The sequence below is a fragment of the Asparagus officinalis genome, chromosome 1 (assembly GCF_001876935.1).
Source record: "Asparagus officinalis chromosome 1, Aspof.V1, whole genome shotgun sequence".
Classification (NCBI taxonomy): domain Eukaryota; kingdom Viridiplantae; phylum Streptophyta; class Magnoliopsida; order Asparagales; family Asparagaceae; genus Asparagus; species Asparagus officinalis.
Window position 1 is genome coordinate 54806133 of NC_033794.1, and position 11625 is coordinate 54817757.

Sequence of the window (11625 nt, forward strand, 5' to 3'; positions counted from 1 at the left end):
TGGAGGAGAGAGAGAGAGAGGAGAACGTGAGAGGAGAGAGTTGCATGGGAAAATGGAGAACTCAACAAGAAGCATTAATTACCTCTCTTTAGTGGGTTGTTTATTTTACCTTATTACCCTTATGCAGCTTTAATCTCAGCCATTGGATGAATCTAGATCCAATGGAGAGGAGAGGTTTTTAGTTTTTAGGATAGTGAGGTTTGTATTTGAACCTCTCCCTATATATATAAGAGTATAAATATGTACATATATAAGTATATTTATATAATAGTATAAATACATATAAGAGTATAAATATATATATAAGAGTATAATAGTATAAATACATATAAGAGTATAAATATACATATAAGAGTATAATAGTATAAATATATACATATAAGAGTATATTTATATATATAAGAGTATAAATATATTTATACATATAAGAGTATAAATATACATAGCCCCCCTCCCAGACCCTCACTCTCTCTCGATGCTGCAGGTAATAACTCGAACCTCTCTCTCGATCTCTCTAGATACCTCTCTCAATCCCTCTCTAGATCCCTCTCTCGAACTCTCTCTATCAATCTCTCTCTCGATCCCGATTGTCCCCAAATCATGGTATTTAGTTCGTAGTTTCAATGAACCGGTTCAAGATATAGCATTTGAAGGTTTTAATTTGGGATATTGTATCATAATTGACTTAAAACTTTTTATTTTTATGTGGATGGAAATTGAACATAGTTAAAAAAAATTCTGATGAACTCATAATTTCATTGTGGATGTTATATTATGGTAGTTCTCTTGAGATAATGGCTCAAACTGCAGCATTGTTGTGATTTTATATGGTCTTTTGAGAATGATTTGAGTATTTCTTGGTAATATGTGGGATGTTGACTCAATTTTGACTTATTGAAATTGGTAATATGTGGTAATATGTGGAATGATCAAGTCATTATCTCTGTTCAGCAAAATATGAAAATTGTATTAGCTACAAGGCGTACTAGTTTCACCTCACAAACAAAGACAATCATCTTTTTGGATTGTTCTGATTCTGCAAATACAGTAGTTATTCTTTTGTAATATTTTGACTTATTCAAAAAGATGAATCGTTCTGATTCTGCAAATACAGTAGTTATTCTTTTGTAATATTTTGACTTATTCAAAAAGATGAATCCATGCTCTATTATTTTTCCATACAGTAGTTATTCTTTTGTAATATTTTGACTTATTCAAAAAGATGAATCCATGCTCTATTATTTTTCCTTAGACATTTTAGTTTGAAGAAAGTAAATATCAACGATTAAAATTTTTCTTCCTTGCATTTGTTTTATAGCAAATAAAGTGTTCGGAATGGGAGAATCAAGTGCTATTGGAAGTGAAATTGCAGCCAATACTAAAAATGCTCCTAAACCACTACTCAGAATGAAGTTTAATACTTATGAAGAAGCTTATAACTATTACAACTCTTATGCATTGTTGATGGGTTTTGGAATAAGGAAGAGCACAATAAATTACTCTCTCAAGACTAGAGACTTGCTAGACAGAAAGTTTGTTTGTAATAAGGAGGGCTACAGATCTAATAGAGACAAGATAGAGATGCCTTTTCGACGAGAGACACGAGTAGGATGTAAGGCAATGATGAGAGTTAAAGTATTAAAGGACAAATCGTGGGAGGTCACGGGGTTTGTTGAAGATCATACAAATCATGTCTTGAGTAGTCCAGACAAAGCAAAAATACATAGATCACATCAACAATTCCATAAAACTCAAATATGTAAGAAACTTATTGAGAGTCTACAAAAAGAAGGTATACCTCCATCCACTATTTCTTGCGTCATTAATGCAACCAATGGAAGAGGAGGTGAATTAGTGACACCACAACAGTGTATTGATCATATCAGAACCCAAAGAGTCAATAATATTGGCCATGAATGCATATCTATCATTCGATATTTTCAGAGTAAGACAGTGAATGATCCAAAATTTTATTTTGCAATAGAAGTAGATAGTAGTGGACAAATGAGGAGTGTTTTCTGGGCTGACGGAAGATTAAGAGCATCTTATTTGCAATTCAGTGATGTTATTGTGTTTGATGCTAATAAGTTCAGTCTTTCATTTGCTCCATTTACTGGTGTGAATCACCATAGACAGTTCACTTTACTTGGTTGTGCACTATTAGCCGATGAACAAGAAGATACTTTTGTGTGGTTATTTCAAGAATGGCTGAAATGCATGCATGGGGTTGAACCGGGTGCTATTATAACAGATCAAGATAGAGCCATGTGTAATGCTATTCACTCAGTATTTCCAATGACAAGACACTATTATTGCTATTGGCACATGCAAAAGCACATTACTGATCATTTACCTACTTTGGGGTCTCGTTATAGTGAACAGTTTCAAAGGTATTGGGGCTTGTGGTGTAATAGTTCTTCAATTGAACAGTGTGAAGGATATTGGCTTGAGATGAAGGAGAAGTTTGATATAAATGAAGAAGGGGATGGATGGTTGCAAATAGTTTACAAATGTCGAGATCATTGGGTGCTATGTTATCTGAAGGACACTTTTTTTGCTAGAATGAGATCTAGCCAAATGAGTGAAAGTATTAATGCTTTTTTTGATGGGTATGTTAACTCACAGACTCAACTACAAGAGTTTGTGACACAATATGAAAAAGCAGTAACTCATCGTCGCTTAAGTGAAGCCCACGAAGATTTTAAGAGTCCTAACACAAAGCCTGTCATGCTCCTTTGACATCCAATTGAGGTCCAAGATGGAAAAATGTATACACGCAATATGTTTGATGTGTTCCAAACTGAATTCAAAGGATTTGGTACAAAGTTTTGCGAAGTATTGAGAAAGGATGGGGACATTGTTCAATACAAGATATGTAAGTTTACTGATAGAGGAAAATAGAAGATGGTTACTTATGAACAATCTAGTCATAAGCAGTTCATTTGCACTTGTGCTTTGTTTGAAACTAATGGTGTTTGTAGGCATCGAAAATTGCCTATAGGTCTCCACGAACGGTTCAGTGTTAGAAAGCAACAATGAACGTCACCATCCGATCCACAGGAGTTCAATTGACGTCGACGAACGACTGAAGTGAATCGACGAGCTACATGAGCGGATAGGATTTCGGAACAACGAAGACCCGGACCGATCGGGAACCCGGCACTGTTCACAAAAAAGGACAACGCCCCTCGCGCCTCGACCACTCTACAGATAATCCAATCACCAGAGCGGATCGAATTCTTCGTCAAGCATCCAACGCACCCGGAATCACTCAAATCCGAGTTCGGACGAAGAATCTACGGGGAAACAATCGAAAACACCTCAAACGGAGTCCCGGCACGCCGAAATACCCCGGGGGTGTCTAGGAAAAGCCTAGACACCCCAGGGGTGTCTCGGCCAAGTAGGCCCCTTAGGCCTTCATTTCAAGGGGCTCCTGATTTTTGGTGGCTTTTGGTGTTGGTTAATTTCAGGTCTTGAGCTTCTGCCTTGAGATCTGAAATTTAAGAGAGCCTAGGCGAAGCCCTGCCGGAGCGAGGAGTGAGCGAGCCGTCTACAGCAAAGGAGGAGTCTTTTTCTTCTTTCCCCTTCTCTTTTCCTTAGTGTTGCCCCTTAGCGGTGATACTAAGTAGAGCGAATATCTCGATTATCCGAGATAGGAGCTGTAAACTTCTAGATCTCACGCAGATCGACGAAGTTCTGCTTCTATATCCCTTCACGGATAGACGAAGCTCTGCCCGATTCTCTTGGAATGGATCTGATCTACCGGTGGTCCACGGATATTGACGTCCCCGTCACAGGCTAAAGACCCACGCAAGCAAGAGATGACAAACAGCTCTTGCGTTTGTTTGAAAGGAGTTGCATTTATTTTGTTTTCATTGTGTACCGGTCTTATAAAAAGACTATCTTTTTATTTCATTGTAACGATCAAAGTTGTAATGAATGCAGCAATGAATACAGCGACTTTTTCCGCAAACAAGCTGGCGACCACAGTGGGAGCCAACGGCATCGCAACCGACGCCGTCGTGACGCAACCAGCACTCAAGATCGGGGTGAATGAAGAACACGAGCTCGATCAACAACGGTTCAACATTCAAGATCCGGGTGAATGAAGAACACGAGCTCGATCAACAACAGTTCAAAGAAGGCCTCTCTTCCTCCTCCTCCAGATCCGCCTCTCCAAACGGGTACAGAAAGGTAACCTCTCTCATAAATGTTTGCAGGTCCTTCAGCTCGAAAATCCAAGACCCCGTTGCCGCCTCTGCACTTGCACCACGTGACGTATCCGCGTCGTCCAACGTGGTCGAGATCGCAGATCCGGACTCCTCTTCCGCCGAGGAGATGGCTTCTGAAGATACTCCAGCATTATCAAAGAGAGCACGACAAAGACGGCATCAACGTCTTGCTCGACAGCTGGCCGAGGCTTTGGAGCCAATGGATGGGATCCGCTATAACGTGGATCTAAAATCCAGGCAACGCCAGGAGCAACCACGGCAAACAACCAGCCCTTCCTCCGAAGCAGAAACAAACAAATGGGTTCATGTCAAAAGAACCCGTTCTACTCTCGAGGAGCGAATCCAGAAGCGCCGCGCCTTGCGTGCGCATGCCCGAACCCTGGTCCAAAAAGCACGAGAGATGCTAAAGGGAGAGGCAGTTAAGAGATCGCCGAAATCCGAACGAGTTTGGATGCCAAAGGCCGAATCAACGCCTAAGGTAAAAGCAGGTAATATTGCTCTCCAACCTTCATCAATTTCAGATCCCGAACCTCTGGAAAAGCCCCACTGCAGCGTGGATTTCCCCAAGTTCAAGAATCCTCCGAAAGATCGTATCGGTGCTTTACCCGAGAATCGAGGAAAAGCGCTTGTCAAGGAAAGCTGGGGATCGTTGAAGGAGCGTCGAGCCAACATCCAGACTGGGGGTCGTACACGATCTCCTAACAAATCGATCTCTGCAACAACCGGCTCGGCGGTGCGTACAAAGGACCAAGAGCCCGTTAAGGTTTCACCCTCACAAAGGAGTGATTCCAAACGTGCGACTCTTACAGAGGCCAACAAGGCAATGTTTACTCAGAAGAAGACGCGTCGAACAAACGAACGCGTTATACCTGAGAACCCATGTGAGCAGCCGATAGGTTACTCCGACGGCAACGTCGATGAGTTGTACTATCGGGCTGGGGGTGCGAATGAATCTCGAAAGAGAAACACCCGGGAAACGGACTCTCACTGTCCGTGTACCAAACTCATCAGGGTAGTATTATCAGCCTGTAGCTGCCCCAAGACCGCTCCACAGAGGGTCTCGATATTCGAGGGAATTTCCGATGGAACGACAAAGCCCAAATCAAGGCGTTCCCACCAAAGAGGATCGATTACTCGAGATGATGAACTCCCAGAAGTTACCATCAACACGGTCAACAAGGGAAAATCCCCAATCATTTCAAGTGATTCCGACCCTAATTCCTCTCCAGGAAGCAGGGTCAATTCGGGAACAGCTCAGCTTCAGCTAGAAGCCGTCAGATATGACGATTACTGTGGGGTTCCAACCCTAATTACTCTCCAAGAAGCAGAGTCAATGCGGGAGTAGCTCAGCTTCAGCTAGAAGCCGTCGGATATAACAATGACCATGGGGTCCATGAAGGAGTCCATTCCGATGATGAGTTCTCGGATTCTCATTCCGCGCTCGCCTCCGACGACACAACATCTAGCATAGGGCAAGCTCGAGAGGTGTGCATGGCCAACACCGAACAGATAGCCAAAATCATTGAAGAGGCCCTGGCTAAGCAGAAGGAAATCTTCAAATTCGAAATGGAAATGGCTATGCAGGAGATGAGACAAATGCACGACCAACAAATCCGAGCTCTGTCGAACCAGCTAGTTGAATCCAGCCATCGCACCCAGAACGCCGCAATTGACAACGATCCGGAAGTGGACAGAATCGTCATGGCCAACGCACCACCCAAAAGTACTGGGGGTGGCCCCACTAAAAATAACAACGCTGGGGGTGGACCCACCAGTGACGACAACACTGGGGGTGGCCGTATATGGGTGAGGCCGAAAAGATAAAGGAGCTCGAAAGAAAAATCGAAGCCCTGATGTCTGTTCGGGAGGTGAAGAGGACCGGCATTCCGTGTCCTTACCCGAGAAAGTGGGATTCGATCCCGTATCCGGCAAAGTTCAACCTAATCAACTTCACGCCGTTCGGCGGGAAAGGCTCCCCCACTCAGCATCTGATCTACTTCAAGTCCCACTTGGGGGTGATCTCTGGCAACGGACCCTTGATGGTTAGGTCATTCGTTGGCACCCTTTGCGGGCCCGCCTTCGATTAGTACCGCCGTCTCAAGCCCAGAAGCATCAACAGCTGGGAGGACTTGGAAAGCATGTTTCTCGCCCATTTCTTCGATGATGACACCGAGGTGTCGATCAGGACACTCTTCGACGAGAAACAAAAAGGCGGAGAGTCAGTGGATACCTTCATCAAACGCTTCCGCAATCAGGCAATGAACTGCAGGGATCCCGTCACGGAGGAATTCCTCTTGCAGACTTGTCAGAACAACTTGTCCATTAACATCTTGGACGTGATGGGAATAGAGCCGCTCAATACCTGGAAAGAGTTGAAGGCTCGAGGAGAACAGGCTGAACGCTTCATCAGAAGGCGGAAGGTCGAGAGGAGCCAACTGATGGTCAACCCTCTGGATTCGGATCTCGTACCTCATGATGAAGGGGACGCACCTGCAGCTGTTATTGACGATAATCAAACGTCGCAATAGCAGTCCTGGGAACAGCAAGAGAATTCGGACGAGACACTCCAAAACGAGTACTCGTTCAAAGACGAAGACGTTCCAGCTATCTTCGAGACCCTTCTCGAAAACAACAAAATCAAACTCCCGCCCATCACGAATCAGGAGGAAGATGACGATTTTGCGGATCCAACGTACTGCGAGTACCACAGGAGGATCCTCCATCCCACCAAGGATTGCTTTGCTCTCAAGAATAGCATCCAGACCTTGGTTGAAGCCGGCGTTATAACGCTAGGGTAAGCCAATTGAAAACGGCACTACTCCAAAGAGTACAAGAGTATAAACTGTTTCTCAAAACTCCAACAAGTATAAGAGTATAAACTTCTCCTTGAAACTCCAAAGAGTACAAGAGTATAAACTGTTTCTCGAGACTCTGATAAGTATAAGAGTATAAACTGCTTCTCAACACTCCGATAAGTATAAGAGTATAAACTGCTTCTTAATCCTCCTACCGGTATAAGAGGTTAAACTGCTCCCTGATACTCCAATAGGTATATGAGTCTAAACAATTTCCTACCATTGACGGGAAGTTCCTGGAGGATATTACGCTAATATTCTTAAGGATAACCCGGTCGGACAACAAAATCAAACCCAGTTCCAAGAGAGAAGCTGGGGGTGGATAATCCAATGCATCGGGAAGTTCCCGAAAGAATACCACATGGGTATTCTTAGGGATAACCCAATCATTGTGGAATTGGTGAACAAGAAATTCACATTCAAACTCTAAAAGTCAGAATGTCCCTTCTTATTCCCTAACTCTTATGAGTTATTTTTGTGAGAAGAGATCCAATCTTCTGATAGGTCAATCTTTCCTCACCAAACCATCCGCTGATCAAATTAAACGACAGTGGATCCACCAACATTTCCATTTGCCCGTCATTGGCATTTCTCAGACTTAAAGTGATAGGTCCTAAACGCCTAGCATTAAAGTCTCCCTTTGAGTGATAATACGAGTTGGCACTTTCTTTGCTACCCGTATTCCACTCTCTTTGCGTTCTGGTCAAACCTATAAAAGTTAGGGCCAAAGCCAAAATCCCCTCTCGATTCCTCCAATGAACGAGAGGTCCACTTTCAAATCGAGTGATCAAACCTTCCGACAGTTAGGGTCATCTCAAACTCCTGCTGGGTCAAACCTTCGTACAGTTAGGGCCACAGTCAAAATCTCCTCTCGATTCCCCCAATGAACGAGAGGTCCACTTCCAAATCGGGTAATCAAACCTTCCGACAGTTAGGGTTATCCGAATTGTTACGATTCTCGGAGTGGAGATCCCACTCTTAGTTTCATCCTTCCGGGGTGGACGCCGGTCAATGCGTAACCTTAGGTCAACGCCAGTCAACGCGTTGCAAGCGAAAGTCAACGTTCGACGATTTGAAACCCTAGGGGTCAACGCCGGTCAACGCGTAACCCCAGGTCAACGCCAAGCGACGCGTTGTGACAAAAGTCAACGTTCGACGATTCGAAACCCTAGGGTGGACGCCGGTCAACGCGTAACCCTAGGTCAACGCCGGTCAACGCGTTGCGATAAAAAGCCAACACACGGGGATCCGAAACCCTAAGCCAGCACAATGTGGCGGAGGTAATTCAAAGTCAACTCAATGACACGAGCCAAACTCAATTCACCAGCTGCAGACTCGAGACTCTGACGACGGCCAAGCGATAAACGCAGTGCCGGAAAAACTTCGGCTATTCGTCAAAGCATCGAACAGACCGAAAATCGAAGGAGCTAAGAGTTGAAGCTAAGACCAATCACATCCAAAGTATTCCAGCTTCTTCTATAAAAGAAACGAGTCAGGAACACTTTGGAGGGGGTATCTGTAGGCATCGAAAATTGCCTATAGGTCTCCACGAACGGTTCAGTGTTAGAAAGCGACAATGAACGTCACCATCCGATCCACAGGAGTTCAATTGACGTCGACGAATGCGGTAAAGGCTAATCAAATCCGTTGAAGGCTGGGGATTAGCCAAAAATCCTAAAGTCAACGCCTAACACGCGTTGCCGGGTAGTCTATTCCCGTGAGAAAGACGAAGTCTACGTATTCAATATCGTAGCACTAAAAGGGTTAACTCTTTTAGCTTAAACGTCACATAGGAGCGGACTTAAACAATCCGCATGCTAGCCCGACTCAAACGGTAGTCGGTAAAGGCTAATCAAATCCGTTGAAGGCTGGGGATTAGCCAAAAATCCTAAAGTCAACGCCTAACACGCGTTGCCGGGTAGTCTATTCCCGTGAGAAAGACGAAGTCTACGTATTCAATATCGTAGCACTAAAAGGGTTAACTCTTTTAGCTTAAACGTCACATAGGAGCGGACTTAAACAATCCGCATGCTAGCCCGACTCAAACGGTAGTCGGTAAAGGCTAATCAAATCCGTTGAAGGCTGGGGATTAGCCAAAAATCCTAAAGTCAACGCCTAACACGCGTCGCCGGGTAGTCTATTCCCGTGAGAAAGACGAAGTCTACGTATTCAATATCGTAGCACTAAGAGCGTTAACTCTCTTAGCACAGCGTCACATGCGGAACGGACTTAAACAATCCGCATGCTAGCCCGACTCAAACGGTAGTCGGTAAAGGCTCATCAAATCCGTTGATGGCTGAGGATTTGCCAAAAATTCTATAACTGCGAGTCATTGACGCATCAACTCCACTAGTTGGTCTCGTGACTTGAGCACCCAACAAATTCAGGATAAAATCCACACATGGCGGATGAATCAACTTTAACAGTTGGTCCTGCAACCCCAACATTCGGGACCGCGATGCTCCAATACCTTAAGAGCTTAAACTGTGTATACTCCAGCAAACGTACGAGTATAAACTGTGTTAATGGCGATCTGTAAACCCTAAGGGTTAACGCCGGTCAACGCGTAACCCTAGGTCAACGCCAGTCAATGCGTTGCAATCAGAGTCAACGTTCGACGATTCGAAACCCTAGGGTGGACGCCGGTCAACGCGTAACCTTAGGTCAACGCCAGTCAACGCGTTGCAAGCGAAAGTCAACGTTCGACGATTCAAAACCCTAGGGTCAACGACGGTCAACGCGTAACCCTAGGTCAACGCCGGTCAACGCGTTGCGACAAAAAGTCAACGCACGGGGATCCGAAACCATAAGCCAGCACAATGTGGCGGAGGTAATTCAAAGTCAACTCAATGACACGAGCCAAACTCAATTCATCAGCTGCACACTCGAGACTCCGACGACGGCCAAGCGATAAACGCAGCGCTGGAAGAACTTCGGATATTCGTCAAAGCATCGAATAGACCGAAAATCGAAAGGGTCAAGAGTTGAAGCTAACTACGCCGACTGAAGGCCAGATCAATCACATCCAAAGTATTCCAGCCTCTTCTATAAAAGAAACGAGTCAGGAACACTTTGGAGGGGGTATCTGTAGGCATCAAAAATTGCCTATAGTTCTCCACAACCGGTTCAGTGTTAACGAGCGACGATGAACGTCACCATCCAATCCACATGAGCCTAATCGACGTCGACGAACGACTGAAGTGAATCGACGAGTTACATGAGCGGATAGGACTTCGGAATCACGAAGACCCGGACCAATCGGGAAGCCCGGCACTGTTCACAAAAAGGACAACGCCCTTCATGGCCGAGACACCCCAAGGGTGTCTTCGGCCTGGCCGAGACACCACAAGGGGTGTCCTCACCTTTTACCACCCCCCCCCTCTTGGTTTCCTATAAATAGGCCCCTTGGGCCTTCATTTCAAGGGGCTCCTGGATTTTTGGTGGCTTTTGGTGTTGGTTAATTTCAGGTCTTGAGCTTCTGCCTTGAGATCTGAAATTTAAGAGAGCCTAGGCGAAGCCCTGCCGGAGCGAGGAGTGAGCGAGCCATCTACAGCAAAGGAGGAGTCTTTTTCTTCTTTCCCCTTCTCTTTTCCTTAGTGTTGCCCCTTAGCGGTGATACTAAGTAGAGCGAATATCTCGATTATCCGAGATAGGAGCTGTAAACTTCTAGATCTCACGCAGATCGACGAAGTTCTGCTTCTATATCCCTTCACGGATAGACGAAGCTCTGCCCGATTCTCTCGGAACGGATCTGATCTACCGGTGGTCCACGGATATTGACGTCCCCGTCACAGGCTAAAGACCCACGCAAGCAAGAGATGACAAACAGCTCTTGCGTTTGTTTGAAAGAAGTTGCATTTATTTTGTTTTCATTGTGTACCGGTCTTATAAAAAGACTATCTTTTTATTTCATTGTAACGATCAAAGTTGTAATGAATGCAGCAATGAATACAGCGACTTTTTCCGCAAACAGTGTTGTATGTAGACATATATTGTCTTTAATGGTGGCTAGACAAATGGATTCATTATCCAACCATTACATCCTTCACCATTGGACTATACATGCTCGGCCTCGTAACATTGGGGTTGACAACATTGTATTTTGAAGAAACATCACAAGCTGTGAAGAGAAGATTAATTTATTAAAATCTTGGACTTTACGAGCAAAATTCAATAATGCGCTCGAGCTTGCATTTGATTCAAAAGAGAATATTCAAAAATTAGATGATGTGTTAACAAATTTCATAGAATCACTTGAAGAAGAAGTTAGAGAAACTCAAGATCAAATGGTGGATATTCCTCAAATTTCCGCACTCATTTCACATACAATGGAGCACATTCCTCAGATTACAGTTCGTGATCCTAATAGACCTACAATGGAGCACATTCCTACTTCATAGTTTTGTCCTTGTTGACATAGGATCTAAGGTTTATTTAAAAAGGAAGAAAATCTACATACAAATCTTCTCCATAATGTTTTCCAATCTTCCACACTACACTACTCTTTTTCATAAATCTCCCATAAAAACTAATAAATC

At 44.2% G+C, this 11625-nt stretch overlaps 1 protein-coding gene across 1 annotated transcript; it reads left to right on the forward strand.

Annotated features, from left to right (window-relative positions):
• On the forward strand, positions 1336–2739 carry LOC109834421 (protein FAR1-RELATED SEQUENCE 5-like). Its single transcript, XM_020402437.1, has one exon. The coding sequence runs from the start codon at positions 1336–1338 to the stop codon at positions 2737–2739; it is 1404 nt and encodes a 467-aa protein (XP_020258026.1).